This window comes from Centrocercus urophasianus, unplaced genomic scaffold, assembly GCF_019232065.1.
Source record: "Centrocercus urophasianus isolate 14NV4802_14NV808 unplaced genomic scaffold, USGS_Curo_1.0 seq_13, whole genome shotgun sequence".
Lineage (NCBI taxonomy): Eukaryota > Metazoa > Chordata > Aves > Galliformes > Phasianidae > Centrocercus > Centrocercus urophasianus.
The window spans coordinates 46824607-46844638 of NW_024884475.1; the positions used below are offsets into that span (position 1 = coordinate 46824607).

Sequence of the window (20032 nt, forward strand, 5' to 3'; positions counted from 1 at the left end):
TTCAGTATGCCTATTCGGTACTGATGAGCAGTATGTTAAATACAAGTCATTAAATGCTCCCTTCTGCTTTTGTGTAAATCGGGGCTTAGATAACTGGAACTAATTGGCTATCTTTCCTTTTCTAACAACAGTATAGCAATTAGCTGCTTCTGCAAGTTTCCATCATGTTTCCTCTACTGATTTGTTGCACTCACATATCAAAACCAACAAAGATTCTTAGAACTTCCTTTAAAGTTTTATATCTGCTTGGAAAGATTGAAATTATTGAAACATTATTAAAAACAAGCTCCAAATAAAACAACAAAATAGTCTGTAATAGAGAAGTACTTCCAGCACTTTTCCAACTCAGAAAAAAAAAAAAGACTAAATATGATAGCACACAAAATATTTAATTAACTTTTTAAAATCATTCTACAAAAGTCACAGCAGCCAAAGAATTACCAAGATTCCAGACAAAATTAGATTTTTTATATAGGATTAATCTACAACAACAGTGGGTATAGGATGAACAATTTATCTGTGTCAAAAAACATTTATCGAAGTATCTGAGAAAAGCAAGAAAAGGCAAGTCCTACAAGGAGAGGCTCAGGATGTTTGGGTTGCCCTGGGGAAGCGGAGGCCAAGAGGTAACCTCAACGGTCCCCGCAGATTCCTAAGGAGAGGAAGCAGAGGGAGATGCCAGGCTCTGGGGCTCTGCTCCTGGGAAGTGATGGTTAAGAGGAGAATGACACAAAGCTACTCCATGGAAGGGCCATAGCACAGTTGGGTATAGGTGCAGAAGCCGATTGCCATTTTGTGAATCTATGCAACCGCATCAGTAAGACCATAGCAGAATTTCAGAGAAAACTGTGTGTAGCCCACTAGACCTCACTGTGATGGTCAAAACTGATAGCAGTTCAGCCCCATATCACATGCTAATTTAGAGATTTTTACTAGGTACAGAAAAAATATGGCTACTGAACAAATTAGCTTTAGAAGAATTATGTCTCCAAAGATTACTTTGTATTTTTGCCATTGGTAAGAAACAATACTTTACAACATTCTTAATAGAGCTAGAAAGCATTATCTCTTTCCAAGACAAGAAATCAAGACTCTGAGAAAATTAAATACCTGTGAGAAAACTGGAAATTCAAGTTAAATTTATGGACTTTCAGACTGCTGCCTTAATTACAGGCCAAACCACCCTCTTCCAGTAACTTGCAAGTATTCAGATACAGCTAGAAAAGCAGGATCATTTATCCAGAGTCTGGACAAAGAGTGGAGAGCTAAGCTCTATTCCAGCTACAACAAAGATTTCTCTAAGGACTTCTACATGCATACTGAGTCTGGCTATGATGGGGGTAATTTTCTTCACAGCAGCCTGTCTGCTGTGTTTTGAATCTCTGACTACAACAGCATTGGAAACACATTAATGTTTTGACTATGTACTCGCACAACCTCAGGGCTTTTTCCAGCAAGTTGGTTAGTCTGGGCAAGAAGTTCAGAGGAGATTCAACTGACAGCTGACCCAAAAAGATGATTACAAGTGTCATATGGATTCAGTTATAGAAGTATTTTGAGAGAGGTGTTGATTGTCATTTGACAGTTGGATCAAGACAAAATGATTTATTTTATGATAGTAGATTAGCTGTTGTAAAATAATGACTTTGAAACACTGATTATGGTAGAATTTAGCGACAGTTTCCCTCCTGTCCCTTTAAATAAATTAATCTTATGCTGAATAGCTATAAATTGTATTAGAAAAGAAAGACTCAAATCTGAACGCGTTCCTGTGACAGAAAGAGGAAAATAAACCCTTGCATATATGGCCTACAACACAAGAAGGTACATTAAAATTATGTTACTGAATAACAAAGTGTCCTTCAATTCATCTGCAAATACAATTTGCTTCCACTGCCACATCATTTTAGACGGTCAGAATGAAGCAGCTATAGCATAAGTAAGACTAAGAGGTTAGATTTCAACAATGGCAATAGGGTCATTTGTATTCTTATTCCTAATATAACTCGGATATTTCTTACAGTTATAAGTACTTGGCTCAGATTTTATCCACTGACTGAAAGACAATTTTGCTTCAGCTGTGTCTTGTGTTTGGAAACCAATGCTTTTGTTTATATTTGGATACAGTATCACAAATGATTTCAACATGAAAAATATTGTTATTAAATTTTTGCCTATTTCTTAGCGTAATTATATAGCTATGAGCATTCAACACATTATTTCTATGTTCACTTAGTTATTTTCAGAGAGATGGTATTTATCTTTGTTCTGACCCCTCAGTTCAGATTATGTCCTTGTGACATGCTGTATTCAAATACAGATTGTTACAATTCTTTTTAGCTGACTTAAAAGAACGAATGACCACATGAGGAAAAATAAACAAATAAAACTCTTAAACTTGCTCTGAACTAAAGCATACCTGAACGCATAGCATCTTTTTGAATACTTTCATAATCGTGCCAATCCTTCCTTTTCAGCCCATCAGTCCAGGTGAACAACTGCCCATCTCCCAGCCCCAGTGGAACTGTCTGTGAAAACAAAATAAAACCACAAATAAATACATACACATATGTATGGCTTCCATTATCACAAAACAATATTTATAATATGCCACTAGTCAGCAAAACACTCCATTTATCCAGTGGAACTATTGAGCCTCAACTCTAGCAAATGAAGCTACTCTGCTAAATATTGTGAGAAAACTATGAACTTAGGTTTGGGTTTTTTTTGTTTTGTTTTTTTAAACTATGTAATTGCTACAGTTGGTGTTACAGCTGAAAAGATTATTGTGGTGAAAACAGGAAAAGAAACAAACAGGGAAGGAATGCTCACTGGTATCTGAAGATCTAGGTTCACAGGAGAGACTCCACAGAAGAGGGATCTCAGAAAGAGACCCTTCCTCAGTGGGGCTCGGTCCTTAAATGGGGTCTAGGAGGGGTGGAGCCAGGCTCCATTCCTTCTGGTCACACAGCTGAATTGCCTTCACCTGTGCTCCCAGGGCTGACTCAGCCCTTTCCTCAGGTGATGAATCAGTGGTTCAGGCCATGACTCAACAGTTCCCATATAGTAATTAACTGAAGTACTTTGAACATATCTGTAATATTTCTAACTCCAGTAGTGGCTGCTATGGCTGGCTGTCAATAAGTTTACGAAAGTTAAATGGACCACTAAAACTGCACAACAGGTTGTCAGAAATGTCTCTCTCCAACAGATGAAGCACCATACTTTTATTCATTTATATTTGCTTAATTCTCATTTGTGCAAGGTTAGTTATTGTTAGTCAGCACCTTCCTGTGCTCCCCTTTAACTCTGATGTTTTCTGATATAGCCAATGACAAGTAATTGCTGTTCACATAAGGCCAAACTCTTTGCCCCAGAGGTACAGAGCAAAGAGACTGTGGAAGCACTTTCAAATCCCTTAGATGTATCTCTGTGGCACGATATAAAATACTAAAAAAAAAAAACAACAAAAAAACAAAACCAACAACAACAAAAAAAACCAAACCTAGCAAACAAAAAAGCTCTCCCTTTCCAGACTCTAATTTTCTGCATCAAGCTTAACTTATGAAAAATGTGGTTAAAAAAACTGCTAACAATAAAAACAATTGATAAAGAAGACAACTTACTGCATCTGTGCTGAAGAAAGAAAGAAAGAGATTCATAGCTGGTTAGGAGTAACAAAGATTCTCATTCTGGTGGTTTGAATCATAAAGCAGTGCAGAATGAAGAGCATATGTATAATGCATTGTGCAAATGTTTCTTGAGCATGTTCAAAGAATGTGTGAAAACATCTGAAAATCAATTCTTCCAAAACAAAATTTGACCAGCATTCTACTAAAAAATATTTTGAAATCTCTACAAAAATCTCATGCACATGTAAGAGCAATGCTCTGAATGTATGACACATCCTCGTGTAAGGGGTAGGTGAACCAAACAAACATTGGAGGGATTATTTTTCTTACTGATTTTGCACGACTAGCAGCACAAAATGTGAAGATATTCAGTGCCGCCAATGAAGTTGTCCCAGCATTTTCAGATAGAATCTCCCTTTTTTGTACAAACAAGCATTTGCCAAGGTAAATGATATGGATCTGGTAGCTAAGAATTCCCTGAAAAGTAGGTCCCAGTGCCTTCAGAGTTGAGAGTAATGCCAAGAATGCTGAGCAAGGCAAAGTATCTCAAGCAAAGTATGCTAGAAATCCTGTCTGGCAAGATTCATGTGAAAAAACCTATTTTTTGTTAGCTGATATTCCTGCGCACCTCAGACAATCAGGGCAAAGTATTGTGGGCTTGGTGTTACCCAATAAATCATTGAGCTACAGAGAAACATCACTCCTATTCTGTTAGTGTGACCTACTTCTTTAGTTTTAATCTTGAAGTTAGGTAACCTATATCACAGACTACCCAAAAGCAATCCAGCCTGTTTTTACAGCTCTATTGCAGCTTTTGCAGACATATTCCAAGAAAATGTTCTTTTTTTCCACATATTACTATACATCAGAAGGTTGCATCTGGAAGAGAAGGAAAACTGAAGATATTCTGAGATAAAACTATTTAATGTTATCAGAATATATAACTGTGGCCTTGAAATTAACTTATTAATTCAAATAATTTTTGTGTTCAAACAATGCAAATGTTTTAATAGTAGAGAGTCTGAAAGTCAGAAACACAAGACAATATCGGAGCTAACAGACTTTTTCTTTGCACTTGATTCTCGTGCTCATCCTCCTAAATTAGCACTTGAAAGCACATAACCGGTTCCTTTCAAAGTGAAGCACAGCCAGACTGGCTCCAACTAACCTTCTGCTATCCCCCCCCCCCCTCCTCCCCGTCAGTAGTAGAACAGCTGAAGTTAAACTCTCAGTCCTATGAATTCAAGACTATCAGAGCTACCAAAAGCAGGATAAAATTTTGTGACCCTTTGTTCCAGTTCTGGCCTCTTTTCCTGAGAACAGTTATTTAAATGACAAACATAACATACTGACATATATAAATTAAGTAAAACGAATCTAACAAACAGATAAATCCGATTACTGCGCAATATATGAAGAACAACCTGAAGACTTTTTGGAAGTCTATTTTGGAAAAGCTCCATTACCCTAAGAGATGAAACAGGAAACAAACCAGCCCCTAAGTACAGTGTTGATGCGACCAGAACTCTTTGATCAAAATTAATACTTGAAGAGAAGCCAATACCATAATGAACATCCTTTCACTGCAGGGGGAAATCGCATACAACACCCTTGCACGTGGCTTCCTTTGAGTGACATTCAGACAGCATAACCTCAGTAAGAACTCTTAGAGATCTGAACATTGCGGTCCATAGAGAGATCAGACTTCATATGCACACAACTTCTGCTGCCATGAGCGGTGGGACATGGCTTTAGGAATGGATGCAGAGTTTCACAGTCAAACCCTCCAGAAACAGCAAGAATTTTGCAGTGAAAATTCCACTGTTTGGAAGAAATCATAACTTTCAGTCTCTCAGCTAAATATCTCCATTGTCTGCATGAAGGAAGCATTTCTTCCCTCTTTTTTGACATTGCTAGATTGCATAATAAAAAAATGCATTCGGGAAAACTAGTTTCATCATTTCACTTCTGCTTAAGTGTAAACAAAATGCATTCCTTAAACAGAATTTCTGCTAAAAGACTCCTTTGTAAAACTCAATCAAAGTATACGCAATGCTTCCTTGCTCCTGATGACAATGACTGGAAAAGCCCCTATTTCTTGAGCATCTCTAGCCAGTAAGTATAAAAAATATATATATTAGTAGTCCCTTCATTCTGGTCTCAGTCTTCTTCCTCTGTACCCACGGTTTTCATTTCTGGATACTTTGATCATTTACACTATTTTGCTCAGTGCTACATCCTTCTGGAATCTTGTGCAATTTACACTACTCTACATCAAACTGGAACAAACTCTAGTTTACACAGACTATAAATCTCTCCTGTAAGGTCTAGGTCATGATATGCAGTAGGGCTTCTTTCCCGGGAAACCAGAGTGTAAGGAAAGAGAAGAACCAGGCACTCATTAGCATCTTCCCCTAGCAAAGAAGCAGTGCACAACAGCAGTGCTGCCCAACTCCTGTCAGTGCTCCTGCACAACTGGTTTACACATGGCCCTTTAGACCAGTTTTCATTTCAAGTGTCCCTCCAGACAGGCTGCCATGGTTAAGTTCGAAGTCTGAACAATGAAGGCTGGATTTTTAAAACACTTTCCAATTTTGAGAACATACTAGGTGAAATCAGGTGAAAGTCCTTCACATAAATTTAAGCCACAGATTCACAGTAATGCACAAAAGCAAAAAGTGTTTGATTTTCACTGTTTTCCATTAGTTTGCCTTTCACATGTTCATTTTATAAAACTGAACACTGAATAAATATTTTTGAACTGATTTTAACAAATACTTAGGCAAATCAAGTATCACTAGTGCCCTCCTAGAATTTGTGAGCAGCTGCTTACTAGCTTGTTCAAAAATTCTTAGCTAAACAAAACTTTAGTTATACGTATTCTTTAGCGATACATCATTATATCAGAATGAGAAACCAGTACAGCAGCTAAGTTGAAACATGCTCAGGGTTTTTCACCCCAAAACATCTCCATAAGTTACTCACAAATAGTGAAGTAGTCCCTTCAACTTAAGAACTGCTTTTATCATTGCAGCAATATTCTAATAGCAAAAATCACTCTGCATACATAGAGCTGGACTGTGACTGGCTGTCAAAAAAATCCTAAAACAATTTATCATCCAAACATTTGCTACCCCTAGTATGCAGCTGTGAGTTGCACATTTTTAAGTGTTTTGGATCAACAGGGACTATCCACCTACAGCAGCATTACACACAACATCTGCCTTACTATTTCATTTTTACATTAACCTCAAACCTTTGGGGATGCAAGACTGATATGCTACTACACAGACTCAGAAGTCTTCTCCTCTAGAGAAGTTTCAACATCTGCTTCAATTACAGAGAATATGATGAACGCCCAAAATAGCACAATTATCAAAAAAAGCCCACTCACAGACTATTAGATTCCTCAGAGGGGAAAAAAGATTCTCCGCTGTGACATTTGAAAGCTCAAACTCAGAAACAAGAGCCTTCCTTGAATAACTCATTTATTTTTAATTTCCCTCTGCAGAGGCAGACAATTAGAAGAGTCTGAGGCAAAGGAAGACGCTGTATCAATGGAAATTCACCTTCCTAAAAACTACAAGGGATAATTACAGATTCACTTTGAAGCTGAGGATTCACTCTCTTGGCTCCAGGGGTTATTTTGCGGAATGGAACACCCATATACAATCGACATTAACGAAACATCAGTAAAGCTGATCAGCATAACCATTTCCAATTGTTTAATGAATTTCAGGAACAGAGGCACTTGTTACTGCTCAGAGAAAGATGCACATGGGAAAGAAACCTGGCAAAGAAGCACTGAGATGAGACATTTCCACAGACATTTCAAGAGAAGCATAAAGACGACCGCAGTTTGATTCCCTTTCATTCTCTAAATAAAAGATTTTGTATAGTGTTTGTAAACAGTACTGTATAAAAAAGGCAACTCATTTTCTCCATACTATCAACACAGATAAATCTCAGGATGCTAAGCTCTGACCAACTGCTGTGACTAAGAAGAACAAAAAAAAAAAACCCTACAAAACTCACTGAGCAATGAAACTCATTCACTTCTTAGAATAAAGTTAGGGATCACTTTTCAAAACGACAGAATCACTGGATATACCACCATATGTCTATTAAAAATTTGTATATAACTATTGCTTTTTAATGACTTTCTTTCATTTTTACTTTGTGGTTTTTTTTTTTTCAAAAACACAAATCTAAATCATCATCTAAAACCCTGACATGAAACAATATAATATAGAATTGAGGACATGATGGATTTAATCATATGTTCTTATTTCCTGTGCCATTTACTTGTTATGCCACAACAAATAAGTGTTCATTGCACTGACATTTACATTAGTTGAAATAATTAGCCCAGCACATTAAAAAAAAAAAAAAAAAAAAAGGGCAGCACTTGATTTATTCTGTGACATTTGAATAACTCAAGGGTATTTCATTTTTGAAATACTTGATCAGACTTTTGTGCTTTCAGGTTCTAGAGTATCAAGGACAATCATGTAACATCACACTATAAATTCCAAATTGAAGTTTTTAATAAGGTTATTTAGAAAATGCCAAAAACCCCATATATTTAATGACTGAGAGATTTTATAGATGGGTATAAAAGTCATTATTGTTGCAGTATAGTTATGTTGATAGAGTTGCAATACTGCAGAAAAAAAAAAGACCATCACAACTTCATATTGACCCAGAGTATGCATGCTTGAGCAGCAGCTAAAGAGAACTCTGTAAGAAGGCATTTGCCTACTGGAGAGATTTGACTTACGCTAAACCATGGAAGATTGGTTATGAGAAGACTTACAGCTTCTTTAACACAGATATGATCTTGCATGAATCATTCCTGGATTTTGCATCCAACATTCTTTGATTAAGAACTTGAGGTATGTACTGACATACAGGAAGCAGAATTTTAAACAAATATAATTTAGTAGTTAACAGGACAAGGGTTCACAGACTCCTACCAAATTGAATATATCGGGTGATGCCCTAACAACAGTTCTAAGCTCTGCCATTCTGATTCATGTTGGGACTGCTTTCCTACAGAGAGAGAGAAAGAGAGAAATATACGCGCGCGCGCACACACACACACACACACACACACACACAGAAATAGATATTTAAAGAAATAAAAAATACTTGTATAACACTTCTAAAGTAACTATTATTACCTCATTACAACCACTTCATCTGTTTTGTCATGCGAAGAATGAATTACATGCTATCATTTTTTATTATTACAAAAGGGAATCAACCAGAAAGTTAAATTTTTAATTTACTGATTGATAAGAATCATATAGGCAATGTGGTCAAAAGTACTGAAATCCCCCAGAGAATACAGCTGAGCGAAACAGAAGAGTGTTAAGCAATTGTCCTTGGCACATCAGAGTATGTCGCACTGGATTTTTCTGTATTTCAGATAGTGTGCATTGTCTTTTGACCTTTCAGCTCAGCACCACTAAGAAAGGTCTGCTCCCTGAGTCAGGTATTTATACAGACCGGGATGATGCTCCTTACCCTTTTATTCTTGCAGCTACACAGAACCACTTGAGGCTACACAGAGGCTAGGGCATTTCTTCATAGGATAGATGCTCCAGCCCCTGAGGAGAGGCCAGGGTACGTCCAGCTGTATGGGGTGGGAGACTGAAAGCAGAGCTCCAAAGGGGTTTGGCCACCATTTTGTCTGCTGATCCTGAAACACCATGAATTGCCAAAGATGGCCTACAAGGGTAGCTTGGCTTTCCAAAAGGTTAGAAGATAGGAGGTAGGATCTACAGGCTAGCAAAAGAGATTCATCAGAGAGAGCATCTCCCTCCTCTTTCTGTCTAGCAATTTTAGCTGCTGGCAGTCTTGCTCAATAGCTAAAACACCCCCAACCAATCCTTTATTTTCTATACTCACTCTTCTCAATTCCAACTTTACAAAAGGAAACCAAACTCAAAGAATGTAAGCCTCAATGACAGCTCCAAATGAACTAAACCATAGTGTGCTCATTCTTCAGTTATTTTCCCTCTTGCACTTTCTGAAGTGCTTTGCCAGCACAACAGGGTAAGTTTGCACAAAGCCCACATTCCATACTCGACTCTTCACTTACAGCAACTTTAAAAGCATACCTGAAGTCAAGTTAATGTTGCTTATCTTTAATGAGAGTCTCTTTCAGAATTTATTTTCACAGCAAAAAACATGAAAAGGGCTTTAAAGAGTCAGCAGGATTTTTGCCAGCATGGCTGTAGGTTATGTTTTGAAGAAAAGTTTCTATAAGATCCTTTTAATGAACAATGCAAAAGATGATTGTGAGTTACTCATGAAAGAATTTATAGTTCAATAGGTATTAATTGCTTTTAAACACGTGTCATCCACTTACAGGAAACTGTATGTACTTTAAATATGTACTTTATACAAACAATCTTTTCTTCTTAAAATAAAACCAAACAGCAATAACAATGTCCATGCCAAAGGTTCAGACTGTTAGTAATTTTGTTAACTTATAAAGCTTCAGTTAAAAACAGGACAAAGATTTGTTCAAAGACTACTTGCAGTTTGCAATATTGCAGAGATAAATAAGGATATGTTGTTCACTGACATTTGAGATAAATGTATTTTTCCTCACATTTAGAGTCACGTATGCAGATTTTCACTGTAGAAAGAATCACACTGTTTCAAATTGGCCACTTTACCAACTCAAGAGAAAAAGAGCTTTCTTAGGATTCAAATGTCAGGATTTTAAGAAGGAAACTGTCCTTCACCATGCGGTATCCAGGTATTTCTTCAGTGGTGATTAATACTCAGATTTCCTTATACTAACTTACATCTAAAGTAATCTGTCTTTCTGAACTTACATAATAAAAGCACATCCTCTCTAATTCTTTAATATTCACTGCGTACTGAAAACTTGTTAGAAACTACAGAGAATGAAGCAATTACAGTACAGTCAGGCAATTGTTAATGAGAAAACTAACGTTGTCTCATATGACAACAAATATTTTAGAAGCATTTTCTAACTTTTTCCCCCTTTGGTGCACCTTGTAATTCTAAAAAAAAAATCACATTATCATCGTAATTTTATTTAAGGCTGTGAGATTTTCCATATCTCTGCAGTTGAAATACAGTATCTTCTTATTTTATAACTGAACAATTTACAAAATAATCTACTTAAAATACAAGCTCTTTGTTGATCCATTCATTTTTAATAGCATTGATTTGCAGAATATTCAAGTTTTTGGCAGTGCCCTACAGTGTGTATGGAGGGGGAAAACATTTCACTGTCTTGCTGAGTACCAAATAGCATTCATTCGTTTACAAATATTCTAGATTACCTATTTTAGGACATACAATTTTATTTAATAAAAAAAAGTGAGAAAATAATGCTGCTACTATTAGCAGCCTCCTGACACCCACAAAAAGAGCCATCAGTGCAAGAATTTGTTAAGATATTTCAAATAAATGTATCCTTAACAACTTATCTTGGAACTTGCAATTTAGGTTATACTGAAAGAAAACAAAAGCTTGCTTGATTAACAAAAGCAACAAGCCCATGTTGGAAATGGATGGTAATCTTGCATTTTAAAGAAGACATTGAGTCAAACTAATCAGTTCAAATGTCAGTGCATTTGGTTTCTGATGTTCCACTGTATGCACCATCACTTTCTCTTGAAGAAATCTATCCTTATGTTGGCACAGGGCAGGAATTTCCACCATCTAACAGATTTTCAATCAAACTCCGCAGACTGCTGCAGAAAGTAAGTTGATTAAACAAAACTGACAGGTATGCAATTCTTCTTCAACATCCTTACAGCACCACGAAGTTGTACTTTTCCAAGTTCTGGAGGCATGACAATTTTTGTGTGAAGTCAGCCCTGGTTTCCCAAAGCCTATGGCAGTCTGGCACTTGATCCCAAAACGAACAAGTTCAGAACTAACACAGTTTTCAATGGCTGTACACAGTCATAAATTATCACATGAGAAGTTTAAGATCCAACAACTTCATGAAAAGATATAAAACAGCTCCCAGGCTAAGAGCCACAGCCACTGTTCCACTTACACCCCCTATCTAAAGTTACATTACATTTTATCCAACTCTTCCACCTGCTTTTAATAAACTAGTTTTCATTGTTTTTTTCATCTAATTGCGTTTTCTGCATATGACTTTGAGCTCCTTCCATTTGTAATCTCACAATCCTTTCCACTCATTACCTTTCTTTTCTTCTAAATGTTTTTAAGTCAAGCTATTGTATAACTCTGTAAAAATTAAAATAAATTGAGAGATTTGATAGAAAACAGTTTAGCATGCTCCTTTAGCATGAGAAAAAAAGTATTTCAGTCTTCCTACTAGCTGAAAAATAACTGTTGAATGTAATGAGCATCTTAATATATTAGAGCAGACTTTGCCTCTTTAACTGAATCCAGTCAATTGCATGTTAATTAACACTGAGCAAGATGTGAAGAATCGCAATACTAAGATACTATGGCAGCTCCAGTTACTTTTTTTTTTGTTTTCTAGCTAAGTGAGAATAATAACAGAAAAGGTGTTGTATACTTCCATTCTTGAAATGCTCAGTTCTCATATTTATGAGGACATGCTCTGTGCATGCAAAATCTGAGGAGCTCACAGAAATGATGTGAAGCAAAGGAGTGGTACACAGTTGCTAGTGTTAAAGCTATTTTATACACCTGGACTTTGTCAGTGCTCTATTTCATGAGGGAATAGAGGTAAAATTGGCAATATTATAATTAACTCCATAGACTGTTAGCTCAATTCTTAATTTTGCAAAACCGCAAATAGTAAGAAAAAGGCACCATCTAGATCTTTTTCCTTTCTTTCCCTTTCAAACTGTTTCCATTTGTTAAGTTTATCATTTTTTAAATGGATTATCCCAGATAAAATAGACCAGTGATGGATACGTAGCAATTTTTGTTAATGGTACTCCTTCACAAGCAGATAATAGCAGGGTTTCCAGACTTTTTAGGTGAAATCTCTGCATTTTTTTGGTAGTATTACAATAAAAGTAATAGGATATAAAGTCACAACTGTTACATTACAAAAAAATAAAAGAACATCTCATCTGATGTATTTTATTCTAATTATTAATAGTAAAACTGGAAGAATATTTTGTACTCTAAATTCATCAGGAGAGGGAAATTAACAGCCTGACCTAGAAATCACAACTAGATTATATGGCCACTTGTATTACCTTATAAAGGTTCCTGCAAAATATCATTAAACATACATAAACAATTAAAAAAAAAAAAACAACACCTTATCTTATGTCAAAATGGCTTTCCCCCACACTGTATAAAAATTAGGTTCTCCCAAGAGCTAAAGGAAAAGCAGACCGGCTGTTGAATCATCATGATCACTTTGGTTGAAACACCAAAAATAAATTCACTCCTATAGCAGGTTTTAAGCTGTGTGAAAGTGTGAAATTCACTGATCATTCACAGAATCATAAAAATATATCTGGAAGCTCCTCTGAGAAATAATCTTGACTGACCTCAAATCAGGGCCCGGTTTGCCCATAACACTTTCTTGAAGTATCTAACTAATATGCCCTTACAGACCTCCAATACCAGAAATTGCACAATGTCTCACAGCAATCTACTGCAAAGCTTCATTATTTTTGCAATTAAAACACTTCCCCTTTCATCTAACCTGCGTTACTTGCCATAATTTAAGACTTTTATTTCTTTGTTCTTTCCACCAGGGACAGGAATAACGTATTTCCTTTCTAGCAGCTACATCACGGACGTGAAAATAATTTTCTCCTCTAGACTAAACATTCTTACTTTTATCAACTTCTCATCTCTTGTTGCTGACCCTAGGAATATATAAACCTTTGAAGAGAACAACATTATTTTGTTAGTAATTGGATCAGCCTAAGACTAGGAAGTATATACTGCTTATTAAAACAAAACAAAAATAGAAGCACATCAATACCAACTGGACAAAAAACTAAGACAAGTACCTTGAGGCAATTACATGTTGCAGTAAGTAATTCAGTCTGTCTTATTTTTAGGAAGCTTTTTCACTGTCTGTCTGCCAATAAAATAGCCTAGCTTACCCATGTTATGTAATCATGTACTTTACATTTCCAACCCAATCTCGCACTGTTTTTTATGGAGCAGCACTTAAAGTGGACAAATGACTGAAATGTTGAGATTATCAAATTAAGCAAGATAAAATTGCCAAACACCTGAAAATATTCACATTCAATAGGATACATACAATTGACCTGGTAAATTTAACTATTAGTAATAATGATCCAATCGATCTTGTCCTTCTCATATTCTGCTCAAATAAACACTGACTTTTCCCCTAGCAGTAAGAATATATTTAAAGAATTCAGGTACGCACAGAATTTCTTCCCTAGGTGAGAGAATGGGAATAGAAGTGGAAGGAGGGGAAGACTGGTGAGAAGTTTTAATGAACTATTTCAATTCAAACAATGACCTCTTTTTTTTAATTATTATTATTATTATTATTATTATTTTAATTTTTCTCTGAACCAAAAGCTTTGAAACTGGACAAAGATTATCTTCTCTGCCAAATGCCAATTAAGCTAACCTTTCCATTCTATGCCAATAGTTTTCAATTATAGAAACACTCATGGTATATTTCACCAAATGGCACACCGTGATTAATTAAATCTAATTTTATCAACAGCCAGAAAGTGAACAGCATATTAAAGTAAGGTGAAAGAACAGTTTTGATTCATACACTGAGTTTTAATTCCTAATTCCTTGTCTCCCACTCTTTTGGTAGAAATTGAAGGTTACAAATCATTGAACAGGGTAAGCTACTCTAACTCGTACACAGCTTTAAGTATCTGTCCTTCAATTTTTTCCTCTGATTATTATTTTGCCTGTAGTATACCAAATTGATAAGCCTGGAACTATGTGCTATGTGAAGTTTATAAGCATAAGATATTTAAAATACAGCACTGATATTAAAAATAATTACCACAGGTAGTTCTCTTGTTTTGTTTTTGTTTTGTTTTTACAGAAGGAGCTGTATCCACTTTTAATAAAGACTTATTGACAACAAAAGGTTTCCCCTCCACTCAATATCCAGTGCTGGGATGTAAGCTGTTGTTGGCTCAATTTTCACAGCAACCACAGTTCCTACAGATGGCAGCACTGAAGTCTGAAAACGTATTAGTTACTGTGACTAAGTATTTTGCACATAAGATCCTCCTGTTGTGCTGCACAGACAAACTAATGGAAAGGTTTTGACTGTGCTCAAGAACCTCAAGCACAAGTACCTTGAACCTGCAGCCTGTGGGTTCACCAAGAGATGCAACAGTATTGTCTTTCAGTGTTTTCATGGCCTCTTTTGAGGCCAGGTTCTCCTGCAAGCTCAAGAGAACAGACAGTCTCTGCAGGGTCACAGCAGCGGTGCTGGTTAACCCAGCCCTCACAGAGGCTTTTTCTCTCCAGGTTCGTGTCTTCCAGCAAGCTGACTCCCACCAGGCTTTCTGGCTGGGAGCTTCAGAGCATCATCATTCCACTTTTGCTAAGCCTCTATGAATAAACATTAAGCACTCTTATTCCCTTTATGCTGCCTTGGTTGAACTTGGCATTCTTACGTTCCCCAACAGACCTGATATCCAGCTGTGCTTCAGTGGCTCCAAGGCAAACTTCAGGGCTCCCTTAAAGACCAATTCTCTCTACAGCTGGGACAATTACGGCCACACAGACACTGAGAAAAAAAATGTTACCATCTCAGGTTTTTACCAATTACAGGGATTAACATTATTAGTCTCCTTTTTCTTTTAGCTGGATATTTCAATATAAAAAAAAACCCCTGAACTTTAAAATGTCTCAGGTCTGAGAGGAGTCAAAAAGGAAACACATTAAGTTGTCAGCTTAATATGTTTTAGAATGCATGGGGACATTAAATTTCACTTACCATCTATGAATATTAAACATTAATGAGGTCTCAGGTACAAAGACATTCAAATGAAACATCAGAGAGCTATGTCTTAGTTCTTATAAAAGGAAAAAAAGTTCACTAGGGAAGCTAATAAAGGTCATAACCAGAAAAACACCGTAAGACCAGAATATACAATAAAAGAAAAAAAAAAAAAAAAGATTGAAGTAAACCTAAATATAAAAGAGCTATTAAAAAAAATACGCACCTTCCCACAAGAACAATTTAAATAAAGTAAATTTTATATAAAGCACAGAGAAATTGAAAGTAATTAAGTACATACTCCTATGCACATATGCAATCCTAATAATCTAATGTTTGAACTAAGCATGGGTACAAAGAATCATAGAATCTTTTCAGTTGGAAAGGATCCTCAAAGGCCATCTGTTCCAAATTCCCTGCAATGAAGAGGGACACCCACACCTACACCAGGATGCTCAGAGCTGCACAGCCTGACCTTATGACCCTGAATGTCTCAAGGGATGGGGCATCCACCACCACTCTGGGCAACCCACTCCAGTGCCTCACAATACTTACTCTAAAAAGTTTTCTATGTATCCAATTTAAATTTCCTCTTGTCCTATCACCATAGACCCTGCTAAAGAGTCTGCCCCCTTCTTTCCTATAGCTCTCGTTTAGATATTGAAAGGCTACTCTCAGGTCACATTGGAGTCTTCTCCAGGCTGCACAGCTCCAGCTCTCTCAGCCTGTCCACATAGGAGAGGTGTTTCATCCCTGGGATCATTTTTGCGACCCTCCATTGGACATGCACCAACATGTCTATATCTCTCCTGTACTAAGGATTCCACAACTGGACACAGTACTCCAGAAGAGTGAGGCCTCACCAGCACAGGGCAGAGGGGCAGGATCACCTCCCTCAACCTGCTGGCCACACTTCTGTTGACATAGCCCAGGGTATGGATGTCTTTCTGGGTTGCCAGGTTATGTTGCTGGATCACATCCAGCTTGCTACCCACCAGTACACCAAGGTCCTTTCTGGCAGGGCTGTGCTTTATTCTTTTGTCCCCCAGCTTGTACTTACAGTGGGTAAGTAAGTACCCACTGTAACTTACTTACAAGTAAGTGGGTTGCCATGACTCAGGTTCAAGACCTTGCACTTGGCTTTTTTGAACCTCATGAGGTTCTCCTGGACCCACTGGCTCAGTTTGTTTAGGTCCCTCTGGATGGCATCCCATCCCTTGGGCATGTCAACTGCATTCCACAGCTTGGTATCTATCATCTGCAAACTTGCTGAGGGTGTACTCAATCCCACTGTTGATATCATTGATGAAGACATCTCTTGCATTGGGTGACTTGAGAACAGCTTGTAAAGGTGACAAGCATTAATACGACAAATGAGCAAAACCAAAATCCTAACAACAGCTGCATCCTGAAATCCCTTGTTTTCTCCTGTCTCCAGCTTTGGAGACTCCAATACCTACAGCTATGAAAGTAGTAGTAATAGTAATATTAACAGAAGCACTAGTGATTACGTGAATATGCAAAAAGGTAATAAGGTAATACGCAGTATTTACATTTCAATATAGTCAAAATATAAGGAAAAAAAGATCTAAGGACGAAAAGAAAAAGCTGTCAAGCAAGTAACAGGTTCTCTCTCCCACCCCTATGATTTACTTTACCATTCTGTTGATATGTACCCCCTCTCCCTCTCCCCACAGCTATGAAAAGGAAATATTTGTTTCCTTCTCCGTGCTTAAAAATTTGTAGTTACAAAGCAAAACAAATCAGTTTTGGGGGGTATAGTCTGGCATATTTAAACAGAGAAATAGTAAGGCAAAATTTGATATTAAAGTATTAAAAAAATTAAATATTGCCTAGATTCAAACAAAACAAAAGAACACCCTGAATGTTACTGATCTCCCTAGCTTTACATAGAAACCAGAATTGTGCATCCAGGCTATTTTTAGAGATTCAATTATATAATACCAATGTTACTAGAATACGACAGCTAGCACGTGTTCTTGACACGTATCACCCATTCAATTAAGAAGTTTTTATTTCTAAATGGTATGTTATCAGTCCAGTATACAATAGCTTGGCAAACATTCTGTACAGTAATACATTAACAGCTCAATAGCGATTTATAAGATAGCCCAGAAATTTATTTAGAAGTAGATAAACAGTAAGGCTCTTCGATGATATTAAAGCATTTATTGTCACATTTATATCAACGCTACACATGGCGTTGGAAGAAATATATCATTACCTGTAGAGTCAGAAGTTACATAACACCAAAAGAAGCAGCTCATTACTTACGTAAATCTGATCAGGTCACTAAATGCTGAATGAAACAAACCTCTAACACTTTGTGTTATTTCTGTATAGCAAAATTTAAGTCCCAGAAACACCTGTAGCTCCCTGAGTTTCCACAGGTGAAGCCTGTTATTCCCTAATTGCAGATGAATAATCAAATCTAGTCAAGGTGAAGGAGACGAAAGAAACTGAAGTTACTGTCTGTCTTTGGTATGAGTATTAACAGAAGACAAAGATATGTTTTTACTATTAAATTGAGTAGCCATACATTTACATTCATACAAGCTGCAAATCTATCAAATAGGAAGATTTCATTTTTTTATGGAATTTCAGAATTCATGCAAACTTTGGTAAGTATTTGCAATGGACACCTTTTCAATAATAGTACCTAGAGCAGTTGTAATTACAGTTTTACTACAGATCCTTAATTATGGTAGTGTCTAAGAGAGCCTAAGAGTGTCTATTAAGAATCATAAGCCTACTGTGCTCAGTAGCAAAACCTAGTTTTTCTCCAAATACGTTTGCAAACTAAGTCTAAAGAGAAATGTAAGAAATGACAGAAAGAGAAACAGAGAATACTTGATGTTCTAGATGATGGACATAAGTATGGCATAGAGAAGGCCTTCTTTTCCTTTGTCAAGCACAGAGAGAAGGATACAACTATAACTGAAATGTTGATGCCTCAACAAGTATTCAGCTGTTTGGACTGAACAGTAAAAGTTATAATTCCCTGTGCAGGCAAAAAGTCCTAAGCAACTCTTTATCTCCTGATCTTTCTTATGATTGGTCTGGAAACTTTGAGCTGCAATTTTCTTTGTATGTACGTTTGTATGTTAAGCAGGCCTGTCAGGTTTTACAGAATAAACACTGCTCATTCACTGCTGCCCCCGGGACCTCTTCATGTCACTCACACAGGCATGGCATTGATGACATCTACAGTGACAGCACAGTGTACTATCAGTAATGAATTCATGTCACGCTGCTCTTCCTGGAGAATTTGTGCATGATTCAGGCGTTTGTTAGACCTGTAGTTTACAGATTAGTTCTATCAAGTCCCTATACTTCTGGAGTCTGGTGCTACAAGTATAAACTCTACAGAAAGTTCATCACTTGTGTTTGTAACGTCTCTCCCTTAACATCTCATGGAACGCATACATGCACCTGCTCTATGCACAGCTTCATTTCTTCAGGTGCTCTGTATTCCACACCATTCAGTACCAGATTAAGGTTGTACTTGTCATTCATGTATGCTCAGGTATTCATCTCCAACATCTGTGTTCAGCATCATACATAAATGTTTTAAGTACAGTTTATTTTAATGTTTGTCCCAGCATTTTAATTCAATGTACAGTTTTCCCTATAAGCAAGAATAGTTTTGCTTAAGCTGACCTGAAAAAAGAACTAGAGCTTCAAGACAAGTTAGAACCAACAATGAAATACTTCGTTTCATAGCAGAGGGGAAAAGCCTTTCAGCCATTGTTAACAGGCTCTTCTGAAATGAAAAATAGTATCATTATATCTCTATATCTAATATCAATATCTGTAGGAAGGTAAACTCAAGCAATTCATTCTACAGGCAATTCTCCTAAAAAAAATCCATCCAACACAAGCCTCATTCAATTTCTGTGGCAACTGGCTGTAACTTCTTTTTTCATCTATTCCCATTTTTTAACATATCTTTAAAGGATAGGATCATCCATTTTATTAGTACTTGGTTAATCACCAGATGTCAATATCCAATGCTCATGCTGAAACAGAAAACTCAGTGCAGAAAAATCTTTCCGAAGATTTGTCTTTTAATTTGTGTGCATGTTTTAACATGTGTATGTTTATACAGATATCAATGATAATTCATTTATCAATGAATTAGTATTATCTAAATGGTTGCAATTCTCAAAACAAAACACAGATAGCTGTAATATCATTGTTACGAATGCTACATTAAAATGTTTTTCATTAATATTTCATACAGACATAAAAAAAAAGGAACTTGACTGCAAATAATCACATGATGATCATTCCTTCATGGCTTCACAGTTTTTAGAATGAATTGGCACATTAAGAAGCTGTAATTTATGACTAACTTTTATGACTGAATAATTTTGTTAAGGTCCAAAGAGTCTCCCTTCTGCTGTCTGGCTGCAAGGGGCCAGAGCCAACATGGAGCTCACAGCACAGAGCATGGTAG

General features: G+C 36.6%; 1 protein-coding gene across 1 annotated transcript in view; it reads right to left on the minus strand.

Annotated features, from left to right (window-relative positions):
• GALNTL6 (polypeptide N-acetylgalactosaminyltransferase like 6) overlaps positions 1–20032 on the minus strand; it is a 416272-nt gene that overhangs the window by 263185 nt on the left and 133055 nt on the right. The window contains exon 2 of the mRNA XM_042812502.1: positions 2420–2528. Coding sequence (XP_042668436.1) covers positions 2420–2528 — 109 coding nt within the window. The remainder of the gene's footprint in view (positions 1–2419; positions 2529–20032) is intronic.